At 42.9% G+C, this 18,056-nt stretch overlaps 2 protein-coding genes across 5 annotated transcripts in view; one reads left to right on the plus strand and one right to left on the minus strand.

The window, feature by feature from the left end:
• runx2a (RUNX family transcription factor 2a) overlaps positions 1-7,537 on the minus strand; it is a 47,928-nt gene extending 40,391 nt beyond the window's left edge. The window contains exon 1 of the mRNA XM_036542066.1: positions 7,472-7,537. Coding sequence (XP_036397959.1) covers positions 7,472-7,529 — 58 coding nt within the window. The 5' untranslated portion in view covers positions 7,530-7,537. The remainder of the gene's footprint in view (positions 1-7,471) is intronic.
• Positions 1-18,056, plus strand: part of supt3h (SPT3 homolog, SAGA and STAGA complex component) — a 104,407-nt gene that overhangs the window by 15,336 nt on the left and 71,015 nt on the right. The window lies entirely within an intron of this gene.

Genomic DNA, 18,056 nt, shown 5'->3' on the forward strand with positions numbered 1-18,056 from the left:
ATTATTATTATTATTTTAATTAAAATAAATCATGTTCATTACAAAATATTTTTGTGTATTTACAATAAATATTAAACATTCCTAGGTACATGCAGGTGCAGATAAATGGAGTTGTGCCTCCACGTGCTGACCTTGGGTCAGTTTAAACCGTTTGTGCATTATGGTTGGGGTCAGGATTCAGTTTGGTTTAGCTGTTCCTGAAACAGTGTTATGATGAGTTCCTGAGGTTTGGTTTAATCCTATCTGATGTAGAGCTCGGCTCTGGTCAGAGCAGCAGCTTTTCTGAAGAGAAGAAAACCTCACCATGGCCTTAGCATACAGAGGCAGGGCTCTGTTTGTTGGTTTTGTTCCTTAAAGGCCTTTAAACAAGTTCCCTCGCTGTTTTAGTTGGGAAAGCGGTGGGATTAAGTTTCTTTTGTGCCCTCTCTCTGGTGCTGAGGGACTTGGTGTGGTTTTCCCCCTTCTATTTTGTTTTTCCTGGTAGTTTCTCATATTCAGGGCAGCCAGTTTCTTTTGTAGAAATATGTGTATTTAATAAACAACAGCAACCCAGTGCCTTTTTTGCCATGGTAAACCTTGATATATTGATACTTGGACAGCTCGTATGTCATCTAATTATAGTGTCTTTTCTTGGTGCTTTGCTAATAAGAATGCAAACATGGCATACCTCCATTCTAGGAACTGCATGAATGGAACATCGTTAAATACTATTAGCTGTGTTATATCGTATTTCCATTCAAGCTGTCTGTCTACTTAGACACCCACTGTGTTAAAAACAGTAGATGGGCAACTGGTTGTGTTTATAGCAGTCTGAATTTGGAGCTGTACTTCCTTTTATTTAAACTGGAACTTATCCGTACAAATTTTGTGTGTCTTGAAATGCTGGAGACAACTAAATTATTGTTTTAATAGATAATTGAAACTTTCATTATTTTTTTTTCTACATGGAAGTAGCCACCAGAACCCTCCAATGAAAGTTCATACAGTCGGCCAATTGAAATGGGGGGGGGGGGGGGGGGGGGGTGGTCTCCAGGATGTGAGTGATTGGTGGAATCACGCGGAAGGTTCTCTCATTCTTCATGCACGTGTGCATTGTTTGATTTGCCCATGACAGTTACGCGCATTGTACTGACCGTATTTTGATCCATACTTTAGCGTCATGCCTCAGTGTGACTGTATTTTATGCTGCTGCGAGTCTAATGTGGGGGGCCAGGCCATGTGGGACTTTCCATGCAGTGTAAAGACACACAGCACAGACAAAACACACAGCGGGCAACAGTACAGACAAAATAATCCAAACCTGAAACTGCAAACCACTGATTGTTCCACATCCCCTACACATAAAGCACAATATGCTCACCTCTTTCTGTTGCAAATACTAATGCTGAAGGCCTCGATCTATTTAGTGCTTTTTAATAGATTTTATTATTTTTTTTAACAGTCTTGTGCTGGTCTTTCTAAAGGGACAAAAAATATGTTGAGATTTTTGGGCATTGAAGTTTTTCTATCACAAATCTAATTTATGAAATCAGATGAATCGTTCACATTGTGTTCAAGTGTTTCTAGTGATGAGCTCTACAGTCTTTTTCCAAAAACATGAGATTAAAAGACCTGAGTTTGAGCAGCAGGATTTACTTATCTTAACAAAAAAAAGAAACTTAAGTCTCTTAGCCAGTTAGTCTTATGGTGTAACGAATGCTTTTAAGTCTGAATGAGTAGGATTAAAATACTCCAAACAATGCCACATTATATCATCCGGTTGTGTGTTTTTGCCTGCCTCTGATGCATTTTCCACATATTTGTGCTGGGTTTAGCAATGAGAAATGAACTCATTGTTAACCGTTTCAGTGTTAAACAGCCCACACCTGTAATTCATCTGAATGGTTCTTTCATCTCTTATTTGATGGATGTGGTCAGAACGACAGCCTTTTTTATTGGCCAGCCCATCAGTGCTGAAGACAGAATTGCAACATACCAGTCTCCTGCTTAGCTTCCTAATGTGTTATACGTCTCTGTTATGTCACTTACAGCATTAGAACGGTAAGTGCCTGTTGGGACTGCTACATGGACTGGTCTGAGGGTCTAATACGCTTTCTAACGAGCCTGGCTGACTGATGGGACAGTACAAAATACAACCGTGATGTCAACGTCTGGTAATTGTTATTAAAAAAATATCATTAAAAAAATCTGGCGGCTCAGTAATATTCCCATATCATTAATTGATATATTAATATCCCAGTAATATTATTTTTATGTTATTATTGACTCATTTAATTGCACCAGGCTTAAGTAAACCACCTCCGGAGGTGTTGGCACTGGAGGAATTGACTGGCTCGGCCTGGCTGTGTGATTGTTTTTGCCTGTACCGAGGTTCCTGTCTTACGCAAATTCTGCCTGTCGTTACACCGAGAGTATTTATTGTTTCCCAGTTTTAAGCGTTGTGTTTGGCTGGATGTGGCCTCTGGGTTAAAGTACTTGATTATTTTAAGAAGCTCTCTCCAGATTTGCACAATTCAGCCCTGTTTCTCTTTATGATCTAAGCGCTGTTGATTTAACAGTATTTCAGAGGGGGGTGGGAATCTATGAAACTCCATATTGTTTTAAAACGATTTGACTGCTCATGTATGTCTGTATCTTTCTTACATTTCTCATTTCTTCTGTCTTATTGTCACTGCTGTTAAGAATGAGCTAGGGAACTGAAAATGTAATTGCAAGTACTGCAATGAAAATGAGCTAACTTTTCTATGAGGCACAACATGGATACATAGTTACCATGAACTTGTACCCCATAACTATTATGAGTCTGTACAGACATAATTTTCATTTCAAAGCACTCAGTTTAATTTTCCATCGTAGTTAGAGAAAACTTCAGTGACAATCTCTTGAGTTTCAAACTCTACCTTGTAAAGTACAGCTCATCAATAAAATTATATTAGCTAGCTTCAAATTAAAAGGAAAATCAGTTTCAGCAAAATGAAATGAGATGTGAAACATATGCTGGAACGTTGTTTGGAGCTGAGAGCAATGGTCTCTAAAAATAATTACGAAAAATGATGTGAAATGGGCTCTGAAGCGACATTAACATTGAACGCTAAACAGAGCCCCAAGGATTTCTGGGAGACCGTCCTGTGCGCTTACATCATTGGTTGTCAGAGCCGTGGCTATGGTGGGCAGCTGCGGATGTGTCAGGCTCAACACTAATACTGTTGATATGTCTGACACATGTGAAAAGATGCACAGGGACTTTGCTCAGCTATGTGAATCCGCAGGTTCTGGGTAACGCGCTTGCGCTCACCGTAGGAGCTAAACGCAAACGCCGGGCTCAGCAGCAGCCATGCCAGCTTAGAAGGCGTAATAAAAACGTTCGTTTCAGTCCCGGGTTTTTACGAGCAGCAGAAGCCGGGCTGTGCGGGAGCTTTGCTGGTTAGCCTGTCCTCATTCCTCATTACTGTACTCCAGTCTGTTACACTGGTCTGAAGTAAGGGTTAAGCAGCAGTGCTGTACCATGGAGTCCGTGTACCATGTGTCTGACTGTGGAGTGCTAAAACTCTTCTCTCTGTTTCAGATGGCCTGTTGGTGTGTCTGCTCTGTGTGGTATAGAGACAGTCTGGCATGGATTAAAGATGTGCGCTCATGTCTGAAAGTCACAAACATACTATTAGATGTGAGAGGTCAGCTTACGATGTAGAGTCCTCTGCATAAATAGACACGCGGTTAACTTCAAATAAAGGAGAACTGGCAAATTTTATTTTCGAGCCTCAAGAGCTGCTGTAGCCCTGTCTGTAATCTGTTTTCATAATGCATGCAAATAATTATTTTTTCTCTCTGGATATCAGCCATGGCGGGGTGCTTGCAGGATGATTTTGGCTACAGCAGGGGTACACACAAAGTGTGAGTGAAGTAGTTTTCCTCAGAGGAACATGCTGTGGTTTTAGTACCACACATGGTGAAAATTGAACCCTCTGCTTCCAGCATATGTAATAAGTGATTAAAATGTATCCAGACAACCACCTTTTTTAATTCTAAATTGGAAGTGATTAATGGTTTGTCCACAGTAACCCAGACAGACTTTTGTCGGTACGGTTTTGAAGAAGACACACATTTGCGTTTGCCCCTTTTCTCTTTATGATGCTGAATTGTGATCTTCCTGAAAAGAGAACGTCATTGAACTTGTGGCTCAGTTTATGCGCTCAGGTAGGTCAGTTTATTTAGTCTGACATTTATTCACTTGAACAAACGGCTGTTCCTGAGGCTTGGTCTGGCACAGGTGAGAGCGGAGCTGTGGTACCACAGAGAGAGATTAAAGCAGCCCAGTGCTAGCCTGCACGAAGCCGGCTGTTTGGTGTCAGGTTTTTTTTAATGTTTCACTACATTTCTCCTTTGTTGTAATGTGTACCTCTGCATGCGTTCTTTTTCCTGACCTGAGCGGCCGGCTGGGTGCCTTTCCCTTTGTTAATTTGTTTTTTATTTTACTGAGTTGCGTTGTGATAACAAATTAAATGAATTACCCCCGCTCCATTCAGCCCTTTCTAGACCACCACAGATTTAAATCAGAAGCACATGGACCTCGGAGCAGGGGAGCCAGTTTGTAATTGATTAGCGACTTTTAGAAATCCTGGGGTAGGGGACGTGTGAAACATCTGCACTGTTCAGAGTGAAGCGCGTTTGCAATTCCCTGAGGGCTGGACTGTCCCAGGGCAACACTTTACTCTCTACCCACAATCCTCTGTTCTCTGCCCAGAATCCTCTGCTCTGTTCTGCCCTCTGCAGTCTGCGCTGTTTCTTTATGAGATGCCATTACCTCATCTTGAAAGCAATATGATGTTTGTTTGGTTAATGTCGCTCCGTAATTAACTTTCTCAGCGGATGGCTGTCTCCAGGGAAGCTTGCGTTTTGTCACCCCTGCTACGCATCTGAAGAACGTGCAGCACCAGTGCCCCACGTGGGACTCCATCCTGCAACCATCTGGATACAAGTTGGTCTCCCCCAGTTTCACCGCCACCACATTTAGGACGGTGTTGCGCGAGCTGGAGGCAACTGCGTTGCTGATAGCAAAGAAGTAATTCATGATCACGATTTACATTAGTTACGCGCAGGGATTTTAGTTGTAATTGGTAGACGTAATGGTAACACTGCAGCTGCTTATTAGTGGTTTGTGTTCTGCGCTGTAACTTCTGTCGCTCATTAAGTCTCCGCTTGATAGGTGTATCCGCCACTTAACTCACTAATGCTGATGTTAAGGTGCTTGTCTTACGCGCAGGCCGAACCCTACGCCCCGGGTTCGAAACAGGCTGCGTCATCTGCTGACAGTGACCAGGATGTTACAGCAGTGGAACAAATTTTATGCCGGGTATCGGGATGGGTAGGCCGGCCAGGGTACCCTCATTTCACCACTGTCAGGCCCGCTACAGTTTGTGTGGCAGCTGTTGGATGGCCAAATGACATCCGTGGCCTGTTGTCTAATCAGTGCCCGCTTTGCTGTGGTGCACCGTGTGGCTTGTAGTGTGAAAAATAGCCGAGTGTGTCGGAGGATTACATTTGTCTCGCCTCAGCACTGCTGTGCCTCTGCAGAGGCGGTCACGGTGAGACGCACCTACTGTATGTTTGGCCATTCCAAAACAAGGTTGCGGGAAGGTGGGTAAAAAGCACCTTTCTTTTAAATAATGCAGATGTTTTTGGAAAAAGACATGACTAAAAACAGACAATCGCAGTGAGTAGCTATCTCAGCAACTGAAAGGTACAGTGGGATTTTAGAAGGTATAGAGGAATGGCTTAAATGGGTGTGGAGTGAGGCTTTTGTAGTTAGCTTACCTAGTGAGGAAATGTGAATGGCCTGCAACTCATTTGCATCGTTTTACAATTTAGCATCAGAGCTTTACAGCCATCTGGGTACACTTACAGTTCAGGTATCTTTTCAAAGTTTGTGGGGCTGTTCCTCAGTGCAATTGCATATTACCCTTAGACAAATTTACCTGTAGAGGTGAACCTGGGGCGAGTTAACAGCTGCACCTGTCTCAGGTAGGAATGTTGCTCCTGGAAGCATCATATGTGCTTTGTATGGCTGGTATGGTTTTGTCATACGTGATTTTATTTTTTCTAAACAAATTAGCATGCCGAGATCAGTGGCAGACTGTGACCCACCCTGTGGCTACAGCAGGCGTACAGTGTTGGGCTTGAACGTGGCGATGACAAAATAATAAAAAAAAAACAAACAGCCAATTAAAGAGTGTGGGAGAGTGTTGTAAAGGACGGATCCCCGATGATAACTCCCTCCCAGCTCACACTCAATGCCTAAGAAGCTCTTTAGTCTGTTAACATGGAGGACATCATCGAGAAAATGCTGTAAGTTTAATCTCCATGCATGCCTGTGTGTATGTGAGTGCTGTGCTGCGAATTAGTAAAGTATTTTACGAGGAGTGATCTGGCGTCAGTTAAGAAACTGTCTCCCTTCAATTTTTTTTTGTGATGGTAGTTTTATGTGCAGTTTTTGAAAAGATTTACATCATAATTTTGTCATTGGTCAGAGGTTCCTGAGACAGCACACCATGTGAATGTTTTTGGTGTTCTTGCTGAGCATTGTTTGGGACAGAATGTGATGCACCACATCCTTCTTCCTCGTGGATATCCCTGACGTGTGCGTTTTTGCATTATACGTGGAGATATGTTTTAGCTCCATTGCCAACTTGTAACACACGCTCCGTATTGTGTCCTGGTACCTAAGATCTGTCACACAGCGATCAAACTAATAAAGGCCTTTTACCTGTTTTTTGCCTGTAGTCGGTAAGAAAGCCCTGTCATTTCAGAGTGCGATTTCCCACGTTAACTGGAGAAGTGCTAGTCCAAACTGAAGCAGTGTGTGAGCGGGCTGCCTGCTTCAGAGGGGCTGTGTGTGTGTGTGTGTGTGTGTGTGTGTGTGTGTGTGTGTGTGTGTGTGTGTGTGTGTGTGTGTGTGTGTGTGTGTGTGTGTGAGTGTGAGTAAGTGCATGTGTGTGAGAAAGCTGCCGCTGCGCTGAGCGGGGAGGGTCGTTTCCCTAGCGCGAGCGCTTGGACCTTGGTCGGCTTTACCAGTGGTGCGATCCGCCAGCCCAGCAGAGAGAAGCACACGGCTGCTGCCCTGCCTGCCTGCCTGCCTGCCTGCCCTCCCTGCCCATCCTGTCTTAATGCAAGCCTGCAAGGCGAATCCGAGGGACTGTTTACACTTGGGCGTTTTTTGCCCTTCCGCAAGTGTAGGTTTAAGCTGTCAAAACACATCAGCCCGAGCGTACTTTTGTAAAAAATATATATATTCATATATATATATATATATATACATTTAAAAAACAATCCCAGTAAATATGAACGTTTCTGAAGGTTTCTTTTGATTTGCTGTGCTGGTCAGAATTCAGTCATTTTAGGCTTTCAAGGATAAACCTGGTTTGCCAACAGAAGCAGATGTGGCTGAAGTAAAAAAAAAAAAATTAAGGTCACTCACCCCAGAAGAAACTCTGCTGACATGGGGTCACAGAGCTGAAGAGACTGTTGGATGCCATAGCCTGTCCCAGCCGCTCTCCCAGCAGTATCCTCCGCGGTTACTCTCCCAAACAGGTCCCTCGTGGTTACTCTCCCAAAAATGGTCCCTTGTGGCTACTCTCCCAACGGTTCTCGCTCCCTTTGTTTCAAAGACACTTGATGTCCTAAACTGAGAACACAGAGCGTATCGGTGAAGAGGGAGACAAAAACTTCCACAATGAAATGGCAACATTTTTTTGTGAGCGACAGTGAAAAGCATCAGGAAAAAAAACAAAAGTGTCAGATGGAGCAGTCTTTGTAGTGTAGACGCATTTGGTTAGATTGTACTTACCAGCTTGTTCAGCCTCTGTGACAGGAGCAGACCTGTGCAAATTAACCATTTACATGCCGGAGGCCTCCCTCCTGCCGCTCGGGGTGAAACTCTTTGCACCGCACTTGTGGTTCTGTGGTTGTTTGTGGGGCGAAGGAAGCTTTCACACAATCCAAAAACACAAAAACACATAGGCTTTAAACCTCTCCTTCTCTCCCTCGTGCTGTTACTGTAGGGGGCGGGGCCATGTGCCTGTGACATCAGAGCACAGAGGGAAGAGGGACAGCCTACCGCCTCGTCTGTTTTTTAGACAGTGGTACGGCAGCAGCTCTTCCTGCCATTCAGAGGGATGCAGCCTTTTAATTTTTGAGTTTTGAGGAGGGGAGTGCAGAAAGTTTGAAAGCCAGCCCTCTTTTTTTCCCCCTCTCTCTCCTTCCCTCTCTCACTCTTGCGCTCCCTCTCCTTCTCTCTGCCTCCGTTTCTCTTCTCTTTCCGTACAGCCTCTCTGTGCTTAGTGATATGGTTTCACTGAAAAACTGTCAGGCACTTACAGACTATGAGCTTCAGAGCCACACTGATGATTTTCAGTAAATTACACCTCTTAGCCAAGGTCTTTTCTCTCTCCTCCTTCCTTTCTTCCTTCCTTCCTCCCTCTCTCCTTGCCTCTCTTCCTTCCTTCCTCTTTCCATCTGTCTCCCTCTCCACTTTCCTCCCTCACTCTCTTTCTCCCTTTCTCTCTCACTCCATGTTCTCTCCCTTTCACCCCCTCTCTCTCCCACTCACTCGCAACCTCACAGTGAATGATGTGTGTCCTTGTTGGCTGAGTAGATTGCCCTGAACTGTAATTGGCTGGGAAGAACTCTAAACTGTAATTGGCTGAGCAGAGTTGTCTAAACTGTAATAGGCTGAATCGTGCAGTCTCAGTGCAGTCTCAGCCATGATTGGCTGTCTGAGGAGTGACAGCTTGGGGATTCCTGTTAAGGCTGAAATCATGTCTGCGTCTAAGTGCTGCGCTCAGTAATGACAGTATGTGTGATTCATCAGTCTGTTTCACAGAGAGGCCCCTGTCTGGCAAGACATCACAGCTGGGCTCCTCTCTGCTCTCTGCATGCTTGCCTTAGCTGGTTAAAGTGGGAGTGATCTGACTAATTACAATTATTCATATAGCATTAAGTGCATAAGATGTGTCATTACGTATAGGAAATGTGCTGCTGTTGATCCTCCCCCCCGTAAAATGCCTGTATAGATCATGCCTTCAGGCAGACTGTGATATAACATTAAAGGAATTGTAAGGTTTTGTGTAACTGCCTTGTTACCCTGTCATACATGTTTAAATGAGCTTTAGCACATTTAAAACTTTTTTTCCTATTTCATGTTTTCCTTGTTTTTCCTCTGATTGATAATGAAATTGTCAGCCCAGCTAATAACACGGCAGTAATCTTTAAAAATCCCACTGTCTCTGCCTGGGAGAGTTTGAATAATCACAAATGAACATTATGTTGGGGAAAGCATACCCATGCCACAAACCCATTAAATAATTATGGCTTAATTTTGTATGGTTTGGGCTTTTCTTTGAAGGCTTCATTGAATGTAAACACCCCTCATCAGTACTTCCATGTACAGACTTTGGGGTGTCGTCAGTTTGGCCAGATAAGTGAAGCCGTATGTCTGTGTGCCGGTGACACTGAATGTGGCATGCGTATAAATCCACCTTTAGTCCCCTTTTGGTCCTGTGGGATTTCAGAGTGTCTCTGCACCCTTTGCCAGCTATGTAAAAAGGGGCAGAATAGTCTTTTATGGCATGTTAATGGCCAATTTTCACCAGCCAGCCTGCAGCTTTAATTATATTAGGAATAATGATGGAAAGTTTGTGGTCTGGGGCCAGATAATGAATGCATGTGTCATTTTAATCTCAATGAAATTTCATCTAACAGCATTTGGAGTTGCTGTTTAGCCCTGTTTGCAGTCTATGCTGTGGTTCTGCTCTCTCTCTGCAGTCTATGCTGTGGTTCTGCTCTCTCTCTGCAGTCTGTGCTGTGGTTCCGCTCTCTCTCTCTGCAGTCTGTGCTGTGGGTCTGCTCTGTTTTCAATCTGCCCAAATAAGGGGATGAAATACAAATTTCTAACATTTATTTTACTAAAGAATGAAGGGACATTCCAACTTAAGTGACCCATCCATCTTAGACTTTCCTAAAAATCACCTTGGGGTTTTTCAGATGTGCTGAGTTCAGAACTCATTGCACAGCATTTTCCCCCTGCATAGCATAGCATTTTTTCCCTTGTCAAAAACCCCAAAAAAAAGACTCACTTGGCACTTTCCAGACAAAAATCCAAACTAAATTTCTTTTGATAGATTCTGAAAAGCTGTACAAGAATCAAGAAAAAGCTTTTGTTACCTGATAGTTTTTTATTTTGATAAACACAACACACAGGGAAAAATTGTTCTTGAACAGTTCAGACACATCAAACTGACTGCAGGCTACCCTCTGAAGGCACAGAAAAAAGTCTTTTAACTGCACTGCTAAAAGTCTTCATTGGCAGGGAACCACCCAAGTGCTTACTTACAGTGTTTTAAATTGTCAATACATTTTCCTCACAGTGAGTTATTTTGCAAGCATGATTTTGATGTTTTGATGAGTTTCAAGTCTAATACCACAATAGATAAGTTTCGCCATAAATAAATACATTTTCTGAGCTTGCACTTAATGCCATTGTACCCATAAGTTTTGTTGAATTTTTATGGATAAATTCCAACATTATACAAAACTGAGTTAAAATGGCAGTTGGGTGTGCTTGCAGAAGTCACTCACCAAAGTGCCCATATGCAATGCATTGAATGCAAATATTTGCATATTTGCATATTATCTTCTATTTTCCAAAATTGTCCAAAATTAGTGGGTTCCAAAAAAGTTTTGCTCATCCTTGTACCGCTTTTTGGAGTGACTCCAATTTTAATTGGGATTTTTTTTGTTTTCTTAGGCTGCTAACTTTGTATGGACCCCTGAGTGTTTGAGGTATTCTTAGTGTTCTTATTTCTGCACATTTTTTACATTTCAGAAAAACCAAAACCTTTTACAATTTCAACATTTTAACTTTTTGAATAAGTATATGTACAGCTTTGTTATTTTTTATTCATGATGTGTAATTGAAAGAAATGTGCAAAACTGCTTCCCACATATCTCCTCCAGTCAAACAAACAAAAGAATCATATATTTTTGGTGTTTAAAGCAAGACCCAGTGTATCTCTTAGATGCTGGATATTGTGACAGTATGTAGGCATTATACAGAAGTGTTCAAATCACAGCCTTTACCACAGTTTCAGATATGGAATGGTCATACTTATTTATGCATATAAATGCGTATGCTATTTGTGAAGAGTAAGACTTTAAATACTGTGGTCTATTTTTCTCTTTTTCTTTAGGTTATTGTATGGAGCCGTTGGCATTTATATTTCCAACAAAAGTGTTATTGAGTAATTGTCAAAGAGTTGTATAGTTGTGAAATACAATTTATTAATCGCTGGATATATCACCCCTGTGTTAGCAATTTATTTTTTTATATTCCCTTGTAAAACATGTTTGGGAATTATATTTTTATGTCTTATATATGAAAATCATGAATCTTCATGCAAAAACCCCATATGTTTTCGTTTAAAAATTATTTTCAGCACACCACAGAATACTTACTGAAAAAGAGCCTCTGCCATTTCCTTAAGGCTTTTGCTGTTTTTGTCTCTCTTTCTTTTGAAGTAGAGATGGATGTGAAATGATGGAAAACTGGGCTCAGATGACAGCAGAGGATGTGGCTATGCTAAAACAGGAAACTTTTCTTCCACAATGCACTCTTCATTCCTACCACTTAATAAAGCCAACTGTAAACATGCAGCGAGAACAAAGTTCTTTGTCTCCTATGGAAGGTAATTCTTCGTGGTCATTAAATATGGAATGTCAGATTATTCCTGGTTTGCCATCTCAGGAACATCAACTCAGGAAACTGTTCGGATATTCCTGCAGTTTTTGTCAGAGAAAGCAATTGTCCCTGAGCTGAATCTGAGTTCTTGTATTTGGGTCTTAGTAGGACAGCAATGTGGCATAGTAGTTTGTGACCTGGATGTTGTAACCTTAAAGTTGAAAATTTTAATTTCATATGGGCCTCTTGTGGTTTTACTTTTACAGTGTACTAGTGTAAGCTTGAGTGAGGTTCATTTTGAATAGGAATTCTGCCTTGGGGTTGGTTGGCAGTTCTGTCCAATCAGGGTCATCCCTCAGGACCACACAGATGCTTCAGTGCGTTAAACTGAAAACGTTATTACTGGCGTTAGTGAAATTGTGTTTTAATGGTCTGTGATATGATTCCCCCATGTGACTCCACAGCTGACAGTTCGGAAAAATGAATGCAGCTCTTCTGGTATTAAAATATAATATATAGTTATGTTTCTACTTTTATTTTAGTATGAATCTGTTGATATTTAATTTCCTTGGGTATTTTTCCTGTCTTTTGCTTTGTGTGGGTTTAATATGATATGGATTCTGCAGGTAAAACAGCTGGAGCATGATGAAGAATGGATCTTTCCGAGAGTAGGATTGCCCGTCCTCATTTAACTGCCACGGGAAAGTGTACTAACTCAATGTAATTAACATGAACTAATTCAGCTAAAGGATTTTTGATGATTTAATAGCTGCCGTGTCTCTAATGATATTCTACCCACCTTCAGTATGGCTGAGCACTGGCTGTACTCAGTTATCAGAAGTGACAGTTCATTATTTCCCTTAACAGCATGTTAAACTAGCCTTAGCTGTGATTCACACAAAGCTACCCTGTAGGGAACAAACTCTACCCACTGTTAGTTCCTGCTGGCCACTGCATCTTAATAGACATATGTCCATCACATCAGCAGTCCAGCTCATTATCCAAAAATTAGCAGACGCTCTTATCCATAGTGACTTACAGCACAAAAGAACATAACTTGAATGGATACACTTATGTTCAGTTGTGCTGGATGTCACTCTGGAGAAGAGTGTCTGCTAAATGATTGCCATGTAGGCTGACAGTAATTTGTAGTATTCTGATACATCCACATGTATCCTCTAGGTCTATAAAGACAAAGAAAGCAGAGATTAATCTGTTTCACAATCTCTTGCAGTAAAGCTTAGTAAAAACTGTTCTGAGGTCTTTTTGGGAAACTCAGTACAATGCAGGAACATGAAATATGACTGGAAGGCGGCTGATATTGTAGGAGTTGGAAGGTATGGCATATTTGTAATGAAAATACACTCTTTCCTTTTACAGGAGGGTCGTGGGTCCACGTCTCTCCCTCCTGGAGGGACTTCCCCTCTCCACTTTGCCAGGTCCTTTCTTGTGGTGTTGAAAGCTCTCTCACAGCTTTTTTTGGAGATGCCTCTTGGAAGTAGAATAACACGGGAGGGAGGGGTGCATTTAATATTGGGTGGCATCCTTACAAGCTAAACACAAATTAAAAATAACCCTTGAAGCTGAGATTTCGTCTAATTACTCAACGAGCGAATGGGATTATTGTACAAAGCTGCAGTGACATTATTTAGCCCAGTGCTGATACTTGGGGTTTGGTGGATGATCGGGGGGGAGTGAGAGTGGCTGTTTAACGAGGGCTGTGGTCTAGGGTAAACAGGCCCCTACCTACACTGATGCCCAGACCCCGAAGGGCCTGAGGCTGGGGCCACGGCTCTTCACATCAGCAGTTTGTTTTATGCGCTGCTGAGAAGTCCAGGGGCTAATAGCCACCTATGCCTGTCTGCTTGTGCACATATAATTCTGTGTTTGGCCACCCACCAGTGTTTCGGCGCGTGGGTTTGGCCGGCGATTAAAAGGCCCTTGGTCTCTTGTGTTTTCACACCCACCCTGGGCTGGACGCTAGTGAGGCGGGGACCCTGTGTCCCCCTGCCCCCCCCCCCCCACCTCTCACCCTAACTTCTTGGAATCGCTAATTGAGCGTTCAGCTGGATTCACCGCTGCACCTCTCACGCCCGCGCAAGAACCGCTAAAGGAATCACATGGACAGATACACACGCCTGCGGCTGTTGGCTGTTTTACCCGCTATAGGCTGTACAGTGCACAGGGCGTTCAGAGCCGGCTGGAGGAGCAGCATGTCTTTCAAATAGGGCTTAGTTTCCTCTAGTAATGTTCTGGAGTATAGGGCTCAGTCTGCTACGGTGATGTCTGGGACATAGGGCTCACTCTGTGCTAGTGATGTCTAGAGTATAGGGCTCAATCTGCGCTAGTGATGTCTGGGGTATGGGGCTTAGTCTGCACTAGTGATGTCTGGGGCAAAGCTCTCAGTCTGCACTAGTGATGTCTGGGGCAAAGCTCTCAGTCTGCACTAGTGATGTCTGGGGTATAGGGCTCTGTTTGCACTAGTGATGTCTGGGGCATAGGGCTCGGTCTGCTATAGTGATATGTGGGGTATAGGGCTCTAGTGATGTCTAGAACTCAGTCTGTGCTAGTGGAAACACTCAGGAGCCATCGGAGCACAGTCAGACTTCATGGCCCCGCCCACATGCCTGACACATCCTGACCGTTCTGCTTGGGCCTGGCTGGGTTTTCCTGTGGCCTGAACACGTTTTGCAAACGGCAGTTACGGGAGACCAGCCTGTCATTTGGCCACAGTAAATACAGGGCTGGCCATTCTGCAAGCCCCATCGCAAGCCGTCAAGAGTTCAGAATGACGTTTGGAGACATCTGCACAGGGCCCTGACTCACTGTGGCCAGTTTGCGTCACGTTGCTGTAAGCGTGTAGGGCTGTGAGCAAAGCCTTGTGCTTATTACCATGATGTTGCACCTTTTGTTACATCACAGATGATACCCTGCCACCTGCACCTACAGAGCGATATGGAACGACTTCATTTTTTCCAGCAGTCACAACCTGGAAGGCTTGTGCACGAAGTGGTCAAGGCTTAAAGACAATAGATTAGGGCATCCTGCTGAGAACACACAAGTTCTGATGAATCCTGACAGCCATCTTAGAAATTAGATCATTGTGAAACTGAGATTAACTGTGTGAGGGTAACAGTAGAAGCACAATGAGGACACTGGCAACGGCAGTTTGGGTGGGGGGGGGGCGTTTTTGAGAGTCCTCTCATGTCAGGTCTTTGGCTCATAAACGGTTTTTCAGTTGGCTGTGTGGTCACTCTTCTTTCAACTGTTTGCAATGTAATAAAGCTTTGGGGACTAAAATCTGAAATTTTGACATTGTTTAAAAATGTTTTTTCTTCATTGTGCCTAATTTTAAAAAGCTGCACACATGCTTAAAAAATAAACTGGTCCTGTTGTCCTCTGCAAATGTAGTCTTCTCTGATGAGATGCACACACACACATATGCACATGCACAAACACAGACATCTGAAATTTTCTTTTACATCTTCATTCACAGTTTTAGTTGCTCTTTATTATTCAACATATGGTTTAATAGGCTCTTAATATGGTGCATGCTGCATCACAGGCATGAATTTCTAAGTGATTCTTAAACCTAATATATAATATATATATATACACATGTGCTTTTCAAATAAGGGAGCTGAGAGTTTTTCATGCTTATAGCATACTGTAATGTAGTATGTACATACATATGTATTATGTAATGTACAGGGTAACACTGTAAAAATGATTGCATGAATTAAAAGAATGGATATTGGCTATTGAAATTAAATGGGGATGTGGAACACAGTGCGATGGGTTTAATAATCCTGTCTCTGTTTTTTGGAGGGAAGGAGTTTAAACCTCGTCTTGTTGTAGGTTGTGTGAGGTTAGCATTGGGGTGGGGCATGATTCATGGTGTAAGCTGGTTTGGTGCAGGCAGCACCGGGTGACGAGCGGACTGGCATCCCATCAGGGGGATGATTGACATCGAGTCTGAAGCCGAACGCAGCGTGGGATCCAGAGCTTCAGGCCCTGGCTCCTACTCCGTGCTGTTTGGCTGCATCACTGGCACTTCTGTTTTCAACTACTGATGCAGCCAGCGGTTAGCGATAGCGATAGATCGCTGTCCATTATCCCCATACTCAGGGCTCGGTTCACCAAGGCCTTCTCTTAAACCTCTTTGAAAGCATCATCTTTTTTATAGACCGTTTTTAATGTCATTGTCGCCCGTGTTGGAAGCACAAAAAGATTTATTCTGCTGGTGACTTCTACTCCCTAGTGACAGTAAAAGTGGGGTTTCTCTGAGTCGCACTTGGTGTGAACAGCATTATTGCTTGTATAACTGTGTTCCATCCCTGATCTTTCCAGGGCTTAGTTGTAGTAACTGACACCCTCGCAATGAAAGAACCTGATCCAGATTGCATGGCATTGTAAAATATTTAAGACAGAATTACTGTTTGTTCTGGTTCAGAATAAATCATTCATTAACTCTAGTTTGCAAAATGGCACGTTTGTGTGATAAGGCTTCTTTGACTTAGTCAAAGCCTAATTTTCCAGTATGTTGACTCAGTGACTGAATTCAGCATGCTACGTAAAATATCTGATAAAGCTAGACCTACAGTTTTTGATGCTGCAAACATTTAATTCACCTTGCTCTAGTCTACTGCAGGACAAGTAAAGATCAGAAATGTTTCTTATAATATTTGCTCTTCTGTATGTATTCTGCTTGGTATCTGTGCCGCCTCCATGTGCTTTTGCTTTTGGTAGTAATGTCTGTTAGTGTGTCACCAGTCTCACAGCATTCTAATTCATCATGAGAATATCTTTCATGAAAGCAGGTCTTATTTAATGCCTTTGCTGTCCTTTCTCCAGCTGTCATATATTCTTATGGTTACTTTTCTCTGTTTTCTAGTTTTTTCAAGTGGAGCGTATATACAAAAAAAAATAATAACGATGATGTTCTTTTGGCACGTAAATGTGCAGCTCCCCCCACCAAAACAAACTGCTTATATGAGATAAGACAGACCCTTTTGCCCTGAAATATGCCCTGAAATATTTCTAGTTATTTGTTTTTCGCGTGTCTATTTATAAGTCATTGCAGTATTTACGAGTCCGATGTGTTTGCAGTGTGGGCGCTATTTTTGCACCCGCTGACTGCGTGTTGTGTCTCCTAACAGCGTTTACAGCCTGTTTTTCCACAGCACCAGCAAGGCCACTTCATGCAGCAACAGGACGGGGGGGACAGGGGGGGGCGGGGGTTAGCCTGGGCAGCACGCACATGGCATCATCACATGAGCCTGAGAGCATGTCTGCTCTGGAGGGCCACACAACTGGAAATGCTGGCACCAGTCAGTGACTTTTTATTTGTTATTGTAAAGGGTGATAAGGGGCAAGGGCTTTAAGGGAAATTTTTAAATGTACGACACTTCGGAAAGGTGAATTTTCACCATAACCAAGCCCAGAAAGTTATGTTAGACAGCCTTATGGATTGGTCACTTTGATACGCTTGTAATGTTTAATGGCAGTAATAATGATCAGCATTTCTGTAGTATTTAGTATAAAGGTTGACACCCTTGCTCTTTGCGATACGTTCAGTTGGAGTTTAGTGTCCAAAGTGAATCAAGACCTTGGTGTCTTGTACTGAATGGAGTCCCAATCACTGCAGCTGGGCAGAGTTTTTACAGCTTGGTACAGTTTGCTAGACCACCAACTCCACTTCCAAAAGCAGTTTGGTTTTGCTTGGAGGTCTCCCATCCAAGCGCTGACCAAGGCCCGGCCCATATAGCTGTAGCCGTCAGGCAGGAGAGAACTGCAGGGTGCAGTGGCTCCTGTGCATTTAACAGACTGTTAAGTGAGAGGACATCCTGCTTATGTAATGAGAGGTTTATCACTCTGATACGTAGACATGTTTACCAGCAGTAGTAGGGTGTATGCTTGAAACGTCTGACTGCTCTGGGATCAGGCTCTGTCTGCTTTAAAGTGCAGGACAAAAAAACACATGATCTAAGCAGAGGCGCGCCAAGGTGTTTATTGAGGGGTTGTTTTTGGAAAGTGAGAGGAATGTGATGTCCAATAATAGATACATGAAGAGATGATGGCAATAACACGTGGCCATTCCTGATCGTTCATAGTTGAATTAACTCTGATGCTATTAACGCTGAACTTGTGGCATCTTTCAGAAATGTGTTTTATTAGTAATGTCTCTTGGTTTTGTATGGTGTTATCTTTAGTGTTGTATTATATTAATTGCAGGCATTCAGCATACAATGAGTCAAATCTAGTGAGTCTGGGGAGTGTTCAGTATATATATACGATTTATAGACTGGTGTTCAGCATGTAAAGAGTC

Source organism: Megalops cyprinoides, chromosome 12, assembly GCF_013368585.1.
Source record: "Megalops cyprinoides isolate fMegCyp1 chromosome 12, fMegCyp1.pri, whole genome shotgun sequence".
Classification (NCBI taxonomy): Eukaryota; Metazoa; Chordata; class Actinopteri; order Elopiformes; family Megalopidae; genus Megalops; species Megalops cyprinoides.